At 39.3% G+C, this 14,598-nt stretch overlaps 1 protein-coding gene across 1 annotated transcript; it reads left to right on the plus strand.

Moving 5' to 3' along the window:
* Window positions 1-1,330: 1,330 nt before the first annotated feature.
* Window positions 1,331-2,877, plus strand: LOC147421009 (2-hydroxyisoflavanone dehydratase-like). Its single transcript, XM_086505033.1, has one exon. It carries the CDS (start codon window positions 1,426-1,428, stop codon window positions 2,713-2,715), a length of 1,290 nt encoding a protein of 429 aa, XP_086361159.1. The 5' UTR covers window positions 1,331-1,425; the 3' UTR covers window positions 2,716-2,877.
* The last annotated feature ends 11,721 nt before the right edge of the window (window positions 2,878-14,598 follow it).

Consider the following 14,598-nt stretch of genomic DNA (forward strand, 5'->3'; position numbering starts at 1 on the left):
TTGAATAACAAGAGCATCAGAACTCTCTGGCTATTCTGGTAACTTCTTAGCTAGATCCTTTGTGATCCTAACTGCCAGCTCTCGCTGTTTTTGCCATTCATCGACTACCTTCTCCTTGCCCTTAGCCTTCCAGACTTCTCTTTGTTGAGTCCATTTACTGATTTTAGGAATGACTGGTTTCATAGGCTCGTCTAGAAGTTCTTTAATAATCACCCCTTTACTGTGAGTGACCGCCCGTGCTGGAACTGGTTCCGGTGCTTTTGCCTCAGTAGCCTCAGTATTGGGTGCTTCTAGACATTGAGCTGTAAAGTCTATCCCTTGGTACCCTCTCTTTGTATCTTCTTTAAGTCATGCAAAGCCTTCTTCAACCTTAAGCCTAGTGGTTGAGCTACATAAAACTTCTCCTTAAGATGACTATCAAGAAAAAATGATTTCACATCTATTTGAAAATCAAGTTCAATAATCATCGCCATGAGCTGTTTCAGAAAAATAAAAGGTAAGTAGCCATGTAAGAAAGATGATACTTTGATTGTGAGCAAGGGAGGAGGGTTGAGATATTATAGAAGTCAACTTTTTCTAGGGATTATACTAGTTTACATGATAATAAAATTCTCTTTGATTTTAGCTATAACAACATTCCTAGAAATGATCAAATAAGATTTTTAGGTCAGCAATTGATATGTTGTGTGTTTTAGTATTGCCTACATTGACAAGAGTCTCCTCTTTATCAATTATCCTACCATGTTTTCCCCTTCTCCAATGACCCCCAAATTGCAAAGTAGAGGGGGTTGGAGTATCTTTTCAAGGCTTATGTATTACTTACTCGAATGCTAACTCACTCTCTCTCTCTCTCTCTCACTCTCTCTCCCCCCCCCCCCCCCGTGTACACATGCTTGGTTCAGAGTGAACAAGCACTATCCACCAGCAGCTTGTGCACATGCATAAGCTCCCTGATATCCTAAGATCAAGGTCAATGGTTTCTTTACTTGTCAACGCCCAAACACCAATGGTGAGTATGAAGAGTGATGTGATGGTGATGATGAAAGTCCCTAGGTTGTGAATAGGGCATGTAGTGGGCTCTCTGTGCTTTTTCATCGAAAGCAACCACCGCTCGATTGCGTGTGCATAGTCTCTCTCTCTCTCTCTCTCTCTCTCTCTCTCTCTCTCTCTCTCTCTCTCTCTCTCTCTCTGGTAGATTGGTTACACCATTTCCCTCTTGAATAACAGGTCTTGAGTTCGACTCTCCTCGTCGGATAGATCTTTAAGGTCTCTTGGGATAGTTTCCCACAACGTTTAAATTCTCTTCTTCTCTCTCTCTCTCTCTCTCTCTCTCTCTCTCAGATGACGTGAGCTTCTATCAAAAGCTCCCGTGCTGCACCGGGTAAGCTCATTTTCTCTGTGCCATCGCGCGACTCGCGCGTATGTATGCATGAGAGAGAGAGAGACGAGATGGAGCACCATTGTCACAGAGAAGTCGTCGATGAGGTGTATGGTTACATCACGATTTACAATGATGGCACAGTAGAGAGACCCCCTTTCCCAGGAGGTTATCTTCCTGCGTGCTCTGCTTTTGTGAATGGGATAGCTACCAAGGATGTCATCATCGACGCACAGAGTGGTATGTGGGCGCGCCTTTTTCTGCCAGAATGTGTCGTCTCTTCTCAAAAGAAGGTACCTGTTGTCCTACATTTCCATGGCGGTGGCCTTTGTACTGGCTCTCCTGCAGTAGCTTCCTTTCACAAATTCTGTAGTATCATGGCCGTCAAGTCGGAGAGTGTTTGGGTCTCGGTTGACTACAGGCTCTCTCCCGAGTACCGTCTTCCAGCTGCTTACGATGATGCTTTTACTGCTTTCATGTGGCTATGTTTACAATCGGAGTTGCAAGCGTTGCTGGAAAATGGCGAAACTGCTTGTTTGAGACCTGTAAATGGTAGCCATTCAACATCTGATCAAAGTGCTGGATGTTCATGTACACACACAGAGTTTAGGAAGGCACTTGGTTCTTCTTCCTTGCATGGTACTGCTGGCCATCGTCGGTTTGTTGTGAATGGCCACGTGAATCAATCGCATATGATTGCTGCAAATCAAAATCCCTCTTTCGGACATGACACTAATGGGCATGTATGTGTGGTCACACGTGATGACAAAAACAACAAGCAACCATCTTCTGAACCGTGGTTGTCGAGCTATGCAGATTTCTCCAAGTGCTTTCTTGCAGGGGAGAGCTCCGGGGGTGCAATTGTGCATCATCTGACAATAAGACTCTCTGAGATTGTATACAGCAATATTCAAATCAAAGGTCTTCTTTTGATTCACTCAGCATTCTTAGTGAAGGGGCTTTATGATGAGTCACTCAATCCGAGGTTTGAGCGACATCCTGATACTTACAGATGGCTATGTCTACCAGTTGGAGCGCCAGGGGACCACCCACTTGTTAATCCTTTACATGCAGAGGCACCTTCTTTCAACGACATTATTTTCCCCCCCATGGTAGTTGCTGTGGCTGACCAGGACAGATTTTATGAACCCTCTCTGCGTTATGTCGGAGTGATGAAACAACATGGGCATATGGCAGAATTGGACATAACAAAGGAGGAAGGGCATTGCTTTTACTTATACCGCCCCAGAAGTAGGAAATCGGAATTGTTCTATGAACATATGGCTGCTTTCATGCACAGTCAATGTAAGCTGCAACAGAGTAGAAGCTTGTTGTAAGGTAAAATTTTCACCTAGCACGTATGCTTTTGTGGCTAGAAGTCACATTATATTGTATGATAAATTCGCCCGAAACCGGGTATTCTGATGGTGTAATGTCCCCTTTGTGACCTATTGGCGATGACCTTAATATTTGCTAATATATAGGATTGCATTTATTGAGCTTGCCATTGTTTTTGTTGGTAATGAAAGGCGTTTATGCAACTTGGTTGTTGGTCCAGGCGTCTTGTTGTGGAGAAGGGTTTCTTTCACCTTGTGCTTGTGACAGAGGGAGGCAAGTAAGCAACCAGTGCTATCTATTGTTGGCACGTCATTTGTTGGCACTTCCTTTCGAGAAAAAGGAGGTATCAATAATGCAAAGTCTCATTCAGTAACGCAATGGTAATAGAAAGGATTTTTATTGTCTTGGTGGATGGCGGAATGAGCGTAGAGGAGAGCGCGAGGAAGATTGCTGCCCTTGTCTTCTCCTCACCCATTGCTTGGTACATTTGAGTGATATGGCAGAACAAAAGGAATTTCCTTTTAAGAGGCGCTTTTATGGGCATATCAAACTGGCAAGTTGTTCTCTGATAGGATATATGTAATGGTGTAGAGGGTGTGCTACCACATTGCTTATCGCGCTGAAAGTCTTCGAGAAGCTTGATTTTTTATTTGTCTCTACATAGAGGGAATGTGGCCATTCACAAACATCTTGGTGTAGGGTCATGGTTAGGATGAGTGTTGAATGTCTAGATGGATGTGAGTGCCAATATGATGATGGTCGGTCACCTACAATCACCGCCACATCTCTCTCTCTCTCTCTCTCTCTCTCTCTCTCTCTCTCTCGGGATAGTTTCCTACGACGTTAAAATTCTTTTCTTCTTCTTATCCTCTCTCTCCTTGCTCGCCGGATAGATCTTTAAGGTCTCTTTGGATAGTTTCCTACGGCGTTAATTCTCTTCTTCTTCTTCTCTCTGTGAATGGAAGCATTGAAAGGTTGGATTCCGAAGAATATCTTTGCCATTTCTTTGAGTATCTGCCCAACAATTACTATATGTTCTTCTTTAAAGATGTAGAGATTGCTATGAGAGTTCTGGAATAGGGACATTGAGAGTAATCCTTCGAATCTTGTGTGGTGGCATAAGGGTTTTAATTTGCAAAAGGGAAAAACCCTCCGAATTAGCTAATTTTCCTATGGAAAGTTTTACCTTGGATTAAAGATATAGGTAGTCATGTGGGAAGAGGTTTAGGACAGACACCCCAAGCTTTGATCTTGAATAGAATCTTAAAGAGCATGTGGCTTTGCTAGCCTCCAAGGGAGGTGTACTACATAGACAACCCATTTTGTATAAAAAAACCTCCCTTATGCTTGCTTTAAATGTTGTAAGCATGGACCCTACATCAATGATTGTGTCCAAAGTTGCAAGAAAAAGAGAGGGTGGACAAAGAAGCCCATAGGTACAAAATATGTGTCCAAGGGGAGGATAAATACAAGAAATCCTAGAGGTAAGAGTAACAAATTTTTTCCTTTTTTATTTGGTGAGGTGTCTAATCATTGTGAAGTGTCTGTATGAAAGTTTCGCATTTTACGTTGACCATGTGTTGATGTGGCAATGTTGTATGGATGGTCCAACTTTGAGAATAAAGCTTTTGGGGATCATTGCTTTTGATCCAGGAGCTTTTAAGGCTCTGATTTTGGGCATCTCTTGTAGTGTTTATAAGAACCCTTGGGGCTTCACTCTTAGACAACATCTCGACAGAGAGTCTCAGAGAGTTGGGCCTTCGAAGAGTTGTAACTTTGTGATCGGCTTTCAATAAAGAAATATTGGAAGCGTCACCAATCTTAGCGGCTAGTGCATCTGGGGAAGCAACTCCACCATTCAACGCCGATTCTCCTCTTCTCTCTATTCAAGTTAAGTTCAACTATTTGCAGTTTCCGTTCAGGCGTTGCTAGTGAATCCTGTTTTGGAGTGTCCAAGCATCAACAGTGGTATTAGAGCTCAGACGATTCTTCTTCTACGGAGGATTCGATCCTTTTTTGCAGCACACATGGATTCTAGCAATGAATCCGACAGACACGACACGCCTTCGTCTACTCGTCTAAGGGGAGATGAAGAAAACACCCGGTGGAGGAACGGAAGAAACCAATGGAGATTCCAGTTGAAGTAAGCCTCCTTCTGATGATTCGGGACACCATGACAAATTTTTGGTTGTGGATCTTGACAAGACTAAGTATCGACGTCAACTATAGGTTGACGCGTGTGTAAAAAGATTGATCAAGTACTCCGAGGACCCGAACTATGTGAAATTTTCTAGACTCATTCACTTGATGATGTTCATTTAAGGTGGCGAGAAGCCATCCATTCATCTCTCAAGTTGGCAAATGAAATAGAAAGCAAAGCTGAGTGCAAAAATTGTACTCAAAGAAATAGTGTGACGAAGCTCTTGACAAGGAGGTCAGCTAGCTAATGAAAAGCACAACACACTCTCAAAAGAAGAGCAAATCGGTGGATTGCCCCCGATAATTTGGGCCAAAAATTGACTTTCTAGGTGGTTGACAGATCCAAGAAGTGTGTTTGTTTTGAGGATGAGAAAAAGCGGACCAAGAAAAGCAGATCCAAGAAAAAGTCTAGAAAGCAATCTAGCAGCTCAAAGAAGGAGATTTCTTCTCTTCTAGCAATTCAGACAGTGAGAAAAAGATTAGAAGACCAAGAAGTTCAAGGATGGAGGACAACTAGCCAAGTTTGGCACATTTTTAAGCTTCAAGGATATCCATCGAGCCCTTGCATTTATATTGTAGTACCCTGCCGTTGCACAGATAAGCACCTAAAAAGTAGATTAAAATCAAAACAATCTTCACTTCGGCATGGTTAATGGAAGAGTATGAAGAAGATGTCGTGGCGTCATTTGAGGATGAAAAAGGAAGACACTTTGGTTGCCTATTGCCCCAGGTTTTGGGATACCTTTTTACCAGTGTCCTCTTTTCAGGGGATCACCTTGAAGGAGTAGGTTGAGTGGTTTTGTTGCAGGTTACCAAAAGAGATTTAATAGTATTGCTTGAAACAAAAGTCAAAATTTATTCAAAGGCTTATGGGACATGCCAAGGAAGGTTTGGTATGCATGCTGGCTCTTTGACCTATCCTATGAATAAGCCAATGTTCGCCTCAATGGGGCAAGAGTCTTTCTTTTCTTCACTTTGACCTTCTATTTTATAGATCTTTAAATTTGTGGAGATTGAATCATCCTAATGTTGGGAGCTTGGCAGAGCAAAGTCATTTGTTTGAGGATCATCTCCCAGTCAATGTCTTCCAATCCAATGTGTGGTAGATCGAGAACATCCTCCAAATTTAAATCAACATCTTCAATGATTCTTCTTTTCTTTTTTGTGTGCCTTCTCCAACTTAGTTATTCATCCTTTTCTTTGTTAGAGGCCTCACATGGAACTTAAGGCTCTTCACTTTAGATAAGTTCTTTTCCTTCTTTGAGCTTCTTATTGAGAGTCTATTTATACCTCTCAATTAATAAAAGAAAATGTATTTGTCTTTGTAAATTCAAAGTTGTAGTCTTTACCTGTTCTGTTTCATCTTCATGATTGTATAAACGGTCTAGAGGTACCAACTACACATGACTATCTTATTGTGTAGGTATCTACAATGTTTATAGCTTCTCACAATAAAAATCCAAATTCATACTCAAAATAACATTGTAATTTATGACATAGTGAGTATTTCTTACACAAGTACGTTTATGAATTGTTTCTATGAGAAACAAACCTCCTTGGTGAAAAGACTCAATTGCAACAATTAAAAGGTTCACATGACTCGAAAAAATAAGTTAGTACTCTCAAAATTCAAAGGTCTAGAAAATGAGTTTCTTGATTTCAAAGTTCTCTAGAAGAGAGTTGAAACTAGAGTGTGCATTTCTCTTGGATGTCTATAATTGTAAGGCTCCAATGTCTCCTATCAAGTCATAAAACAATAACAAAAATCATTTTGTGAGGTATTAGCTGAATGGAATATATGTGCAACTTACATTGAGCAATAAGGAAATATGACCAATCTCAATGTATATGGACAATATGTAAACCATGGAAAGCGTTGTTTTGGAGGTTTTCTTGCATTGAGGATTTGAGAAATTGCACAATCTAGAATAAAAACCTCTAGGTGAAGTTGTTCATCAAGTTCAGAATTTTTAATGCTACAAAACAATTGTAACCATTGGATGTACATCCAAATATGTAGCAACAAAAATCTAGCTACTCAAGAAAAAATAATTACTTTGCAGAGAACTGAACAAAAGTATTATCCGATAGATTTGCTTCTCTACTTTTCAACATTTCAATTTCTTCATCTCTTAGAGCATAGCCTTTTGAATGTCCTTGGTGTGTCTCACAAACACTCAACATTGGATCCCAAACCTTCTAATATTCTGATCATAAGGTTCTGTCTATGAAGGATCATTAACTATTGAGCTAAAGTTTGTTGTTTCAATTATCTTCTTTCTTTCTTTTTAAATTTTCTAGTTTCTCTTGTTTTAATCTAGTAGCCTTACCATGTGTTATATCCTGAATCTTCACCCTATCTTTAGGAAGACTTGGTGAAGGAACCAATAGAATATCTCTCATTTTTTAATCTAGAAAGAATATTTTTGTCATTTACATACTCTACCAAGTAGTCATGACAAGCACAATCCAAAGCTATATGCCACCATCTCAATCCCTCATTACATATGTCACTATTTTTTTGAACAACTTGAATAAATGGAGATTTTGAAGTACAAAAGGTTACTTTATCTTGCTCTTTTCTAATTTGGATAAGTACAATTGTGCTCTGTAAAACATATCTTTGTTGATCTCTAATCAATGTCTTTACAGATGATTGATTATTGTCTTTTAGTTGATCCACTCCCTTTGCGATTTGCTTTGTTCTAGCCATGAGTTTTTCTATAAATAGAAAACAAGAAGAAAACAAACATTAACTTTAAATTCTAAAAGATTTGAATTTTGTCATTCATATATCTTTCTATAGTGATGACGCTATTTGATTAATAATCAAGCAAAATAGATATTTCAATGATATTTTTTTAATGAGAATTTAAAAAAACACCTAAATTCACCTATTGTGCAAAAAGCTTGATCCCATTAAGGTTAAAAATTCTTTTTGGGCACAATAGGTCTATTTTAACTCCTTTAATTGTGTTGACACCCCTTTCCCTCCCCTCTCTCCCCCTTTTTCCCTTGTATTGAATACACGTATTGTGCAAAAAACTAAGCTCTTTTATGATTTGAAAATCCTTTTTGGCATAATGGGCATAGTCAAATTTTTAAGAAAAGGTTTTTTTGGAAACCCCCCTCCCCCCAAGTTTAGAATGCACCTATTGTGCAAAAATTTCCATTCCCTTATGATTTGAAATGTCTTTTTGTCATAATAGGGTATAGTTCAAGGTTTTTAGAAAGTTTGTTTGAACCTTCTCTCTGCCCCCTCCTCCCCACACCACCACCCCTGTGCCACCCAAGTGATTGTACTTATTATGAAAAAACCCCAATTCCCTCATGATTTGAAAGGCCTTTTTGGCATAATAGGTATAGTTTAAATTTATTAAGCCATTCCTTCCCTCCTACTATTTTCTCAAACCCCCCCCCCCCCCCCCCCCCCCTCTCTCTCTCTTCCTCTTCCATCTACGATAATGCTCTATAATTATGTAATGTTTGGGTGGTATAGTTTGAGATTGCACAAACAGCATAAAAGTTTCTAGGAAGGGATCTTAACGTGGATTTCTTGTGTCTGAAAAGTACCTCTACAATGTTATACATGATGGCAATAAATAAATAAGATCATGATTCTCCATTGGAATACCACCACAAGCCCATATAACTGTGCCAATAAGTATAAATTGATTGCACCATACAATCCATTGAGCTAAAGTTACCTCTCCTCTTCCTCTCTGCTTCCTTTGTATCCTCTCAATCCTCCACCCCCCCCCAAAAAAAAAAAAAAAAAATGAAACCAACATAGCTAGGCATAAACATCCCGAGACTAGAAACCTGTGTTGCTCCAAAACATATTTCCGTATATAAAAGACCATTCTAACAAAGCATGAATAACCATTGGCTACACCACTAGCTACACAACAAGTAGGACCATGCTATGCGTGCAAAGGTGACCATTGGGAAAGAAAGTTTTCGTATCAGGCAAAGAATATAGTATTTGGATATTGTCTAGAATGTGGTGATACAAACGTCATTCCTAATTTTCCAAAATACTCAGACAACAATGGAAAAGTAACAATGAACATTGTAGGAGTGATACCTTTTTAAAGGGGATCTAAGGTAGAACCCACAGTTCCTATAAATGTGATAACTCGAGCTCAAGCTCAAGAAGCTGCCAAAAATGCACCCATCAAGGAGGAAAGAAAGCTATGTGTTCATACTGAAATTGGGAGTATATCGATGAGGAATCAAGGAAAATCTTGGAAGGACAAATAAGACAAAATGAAAGAAAAAATATTGAAAGAGAAAACATCCTTAGAAACTGAGCTGCAACAAACCAAAGAGCAGTTGAAAGAACATACAAAGAAAGAAAATAATCTAAGGTGTTGTTAGGAGGATCATTGTTGGTAGAAAAAATCCTAAAATATTTAGAGGCTGTGTTGAAAGATTATGAGGCTAGACTAAAACCCAATCTGACACTAGAATAGAGAGGGTTGACATATCCGCAGCCAGAGGTTGAAAAGGAGAGACTAGAAATATGCAAATGGCTCGTAGAGATTTCTTGTGCTCTAATGCAATAAGAGAAATAAAACACCCCACACAAGGGACATGAAAATTGAGTACAAAAGAAACAAAACAAAAAACCAGTTGAAGCATGAGACTTAAACACCACTGGAAAATAGAGTAGTGGTCAACACCAGTGATGATACAAGATCACAATTTCTGACACATATCCCAAAAGTGATCGATTCATGCAATTAGGAGTGCAAAAGATGGTAGTGTGACCTTCAAGTTTGCACCTATCATTGAGATCAATGTGGATCACAATTTTTTTGCAAGAGATATACAATCTCTATACGGAGATGTTGGGTCTATAACATCTCAAAAAGAGAAAACCACACTCTATGGACTTTTTTGTCTGTTATAGGAGAACACAAAACAAAAATATGAGGTTAGAGTGGTGCCATCTTAGTGGAAACCCACACAAAAGATGATGGACACCAAAAGCCTTCACGAACTCCTATACAATGCAAGATTACTCTTTCAGAGATGTTGAAACCACATTCATGTGGAGAAGTGGGAAAAAATCTAGAGAAGATGTGATTGAAAATTTATCTTCAAGATATTCCCTTAGATGAACACAAGGGTAAAATTACACCATATAAATCAAAGGTGAAACTAGTGCTCGTGAACAAGGTGGGTGATTATTGCAAAGACAAAGAAAACACTACCTTGCCACTGGAACATCAAGGAGTGAAAATGATTACTATACTTGATAGTGTGGCTAGAGTGGCCATTTCCACTGAAGAATTTTGGAAAAAATAGGGGAGACTAGCTCTCAAAGAAACAAAAACAAAACTGCAACTTGTAGATGGATTTGTAGAGAAACCTATGGGTATACTAGAATAGATCCTAGTATCATTGTGCAGATTTGAGTATGAGAATACCTTTGTAATAGTGGATTTTGGAAAGAGAAACAACTTTGACATGATTTTGGGATGGCCATTCATGCATCAACTTAAGATGGTGCTGGCTTGGGTCTATGAACACCCAGGGTTGCATTTATTTGATCAAATAATGCAATTTATATCGAATAAATCGTCATTATTCGGGTATTCTCATATAATACGTGGTATTTTCAAATAATTTCTATTCTTTTAATCGATAGCTTATCGATCGATAGTCTTTCAATCAAAACAATATCGATCTACACTATATTGTTCGATACCAATTTCGATCGAAGGACTATCGATACGGTAGATTTAAAAAAAAAACGTCACTCTTCAATATGTTTTCAATCGAGATCGCTTTAGAGCTCTCTCACTTTCTCTAGCTCTCTCTCTCTCTCTCTAGCTCACTCTCTCTCTCTCTCTCTCTCTCTCTCTCTCTCTCTCTCTCTCTCTCTCTCTCTCTCTAGCTCTAGCTCTCTCCTTAGTTCACACAGGTTGCAATCGTTTTTTGAGCAAGTCAGCCTCACGTATTGGTGAGCATCTTTTCTCTTCACGTTCGCATTTTTATAAAAAATAATTTGAATTTTATTTTCACGTGATTATATAACTCTGTGTGTCTCTGATACGCCTTCGGTCCCTCTTAGTCACATAACAATGTAAAATTTAGGGTATAGAAATTACTATGGGTTGTTTGATTTTATATCTTACTCCCATAGTAATCTAGAAAAAATTCAAAAAACATTGACTCTTGTTCTGATATGCTTTGCAACACTCTTACTTGAGTCAATGTTCTAGGAATTTAGATAACACCGTACATTGTATTGATATGCTTGTCAGCACTCATACTTTGTACGATGTTTTAGGAGACCATTAGATAGCACGTGCATTTGTTTGATATGTTTCACGACAATCTTACTTTGTACGATGCTTTAGGTAAAATAAGCTCCAATGAAATGTGAGCTTACAAAAAATCATACTTCTTCCTGTGTCTGAGCCTTGGTTCTTACAATGAAAGAATTTACTCCTAGATACAATCTGTGCAAATAAATTTTTTATCTAGTGAGTCATTAAGCTATACACTTTTCTATATACGTACTCATGGACCTACATTGTAGATGTGTATAATAAGAAAAGTGTAATATTTAAACTACTCCTTGCATCACGATCTTTGGTTCTTACAATGGGAGGAGTTTCTCTTAGACACGATTTGTGGAAAGAAACCATTATCTGATGAGCTACTGATTTTTAAAGTGTGATCGTTCTTAGCATCTGGATCAAAAATTTATCCTTTGCTCTTACAACAACAATAAAACCCCTACATCTGGTGCTTAGGATTTGCTTAGATCCTTACGATGAGAGGGATACACATGACATCACACTTTACGTTGTTCTTTGTACTTTGTAAAATAATGTGTATTTGTATGACTTTGTCACATTCCTATTGATAGCATCTCATACATGCAAGGTTTTTTATTTGAAAAATCATAACATATTTTTTAATGATATAAAAATCATAATTAACATCATGCATAATTGTGTGGATGTTCTTGTGTATGTTCATCATAAATTACATTCATGTGGACCTGTGTTTTAGGGTTTAGGGTGATTGCTTCATGGTTGTGTTGCGTATATAGTTTGCAAAGAATGACTAGAATGTGCTGCATTACATGTCACTTATATTGATGAGAAGTTATGGTTCTAGCTATACATGTCACTTAGTTTTAGATTCTACACACGTCATGGGTACTATAGGCAAGATAACGAAAGTTGAGCACAAATATGTTGAAGAATTCGTATGCACTCATGTTTATGGATTACGAAGTGATCGCCTCCAGAAATTCTTGCAAGAGTCCTCGTAAAAATCATTTTTGTATGAGTTATGTAGTGCTACATATGCAACACTAGTAGTTGCAAAATTTTGTAGTGCTTCAGGTGGGATTGAAGTCCTTACAGGTGGTCAGTTGGGCCACGACGTGAGTCGAATCATAGGGCAAGTTTGCAGAGTTGCAGAAACCCTTGACAAGCAAATTAAAAGGAAGTTTGGCTTCATGGACCACATGAAGGAAGTAGAGGTCCTCTATAGAAGCACGAAGCAACAGGGAAAGAGACAGCACATAGAAGAGCCCAAGGATGTACCCGGAGTGCGTGCCGCGTCGAAAGTACCAATCTCTAGCAATGTCCCAATGCCGCCCAACATGGGAAGTTTAGACCCATTAAACCTCGTCATCATGTGCATGGATTGCATTGAATTTCCACAAATTGCAAGCATTAGAGAAGGTAGATATGGCATGGTCACGAAGGTGAAAGTCAATCATGAGACCTTCACAAATGAATTTTACGCCGGCAAGCTAGTCAAGGGTGATGGCCAGAAGAGTGCTAATGACATAGCGCTGCATGAGGCCACAATTATAAATATCACTCATAGTGGAATCATTACTGCTCTGGGATTGGCAAGCCTACACCACGCAGGCTCCCACCCTCATCTTCAAGATGTGGAATGGTGGAAACGTCAACCACTGGCTAGAGAGACTCTAAAAGGAGGGGAAGAATGTGGCCATGAGAAAGGGTTTCAAAGACATCAAGGGGACCGTTGAAGCCATCAAGAAAAATATATGGCCTATCATTAATGGATTGCTTCGAACCTTCATCTTTTTGCACGCGAATAACATCACTTAGAATGATGTTCATGGAAGTAATATCTTGCTGCATTTTGGTTGGACTGGAGTATATGTGGGCGTATGTGATTGGGGTAGTGCAACCTTGTTCCCCATAGAGAACACATTTATGAAGTTTCCAGATCTTCTCCCATCGACAAGGAAAACTTGGAGCAAGTGATATTGGTGGGTGGCTCCCGAATGTATATCCACAAATCCTCCAGTCTCCACATGCAACCAAGATATCTACTCCCTTTGTAAATTCATTCAAGAACTCCTTAAATATTTACCTAAGGATGATGACACTAATTTTATCGCTTCCTTCAGATGCTTTCAAGGAGTCCTACGCACTTGTGTATCTCCCAATCCCACTTAGCGCAATCCTCACTCCTCAGTTACATGTTACAAGGCATTAAGCATGTTGTCGCACGCTCCCCGTAGTGCAGGCTTGAGGCAATCCAATGATTGAAATCATACCTTGTAATATGAGAACATGTCTATACTTTGCAATGAAACAATTTTGTCTTGTCTCATGTCCATTGTCTTAAAATTTCATGCTATTTTATTATATTGGTGTTGTCAAAGTGATGAGAGAGATGTGAAGTTTAAAATTATGTATATTGAACATTGATTATACCATTGATTGTAGTTTTTTAATCAATGTGTATCTACCATTTTGATCTAATATTTTATTATCGTGTGATTCAACAAGAAATGGCAGCCCCATATGCTCCTCCCAATGTCGACGGTGAGCTCGACCATGAGGAGTCTCAATGCATCCTTAGAGAGGAGAGCCTGCGTTACAGGGCTCAAGACCTCTCCTTATTCTTTGTCAAGGCCATGGAGCCCGAGGGTTTGGAGGGAGAACCAATGAAATTGGAGGACGTACGCAAGTGTTGTCCCTCCTTTTTTGGGAAAGACGTACTGTTCAAGAGGTCAAGTCGTGCCAAGGCAGCAACACCATTGAAAATCTCAAATTGGCAACACAAAGGGCTCGCACGTGTGTTGCTTCTATGCTTCATCCAAAAGGAGTGCAGTCTACCTAATAATAATCAAGTTGCCATGTACTTCATCCAGCAAGTCTTCGTGCAAGATATAATGAAGAAGCACGTCCTTTGGACAGACCGTCCTTTCAACAATGGTGTCGGACTTGGAAGAGCTAAAGAAAGGGCACAAGCGCGTTGTAGGGAGGCAGATGCACCTGCACAAAAGAGGCCAGTGGTGCTCCTACCAGATGAGCATGAACAAATTGTTAATATCGTGTCTCAGAGGGCTACACTAGCCAGCCAAGGAGAGAGCATTCTCTCGCTACTAGAGAAGTTGGCAGCCAAAGAAGTAGAAGTAGTTGTTTTATTGAAAACACTTTCCAGATACAAATCACGATAGGGTCCTCTCTCTCCCTGCCTGAGGAGGCAGGACCAACTCACGAGGAAAATATTCAAGAAACGGTAAATATGCTTGAGGAAGCATTGAACGTAGATCTTGAAGAAGCGGTGGATATCACAGTTTCTTAAAGACATTGTAGACTGTAGTTGGAAATTTTAATGGAAAATTATCCCATCCTTTTTTGAGACACATTGTATTCTCTCTA

Source organism: Adiantum capillus-veneris, chromosome 28 (genome assembly GCF_014529385.1).
Source record: "Adiantum capillus-veneris isolate H3 chromosome 28, ASM1452938v2, whole genome shotgun sequence".
Taxonomy (NCBI): Eukaryota; Viridiplantae; Streptophyta; class Polypodiopsida; order Polypodiales; family Pteridaceae; genus Adiantum; species Adiantum capillus-veneris.

What these genes read in the sequence shown, in the direction of transcription:
- LOC147421009 (XM_086505033.1), top strand. Translation starts at nt 1,426, where the DNA reads ATGCATGAGAGAGAGAGAGACGAGATGGAGCACCATTGTCACAGAGAA.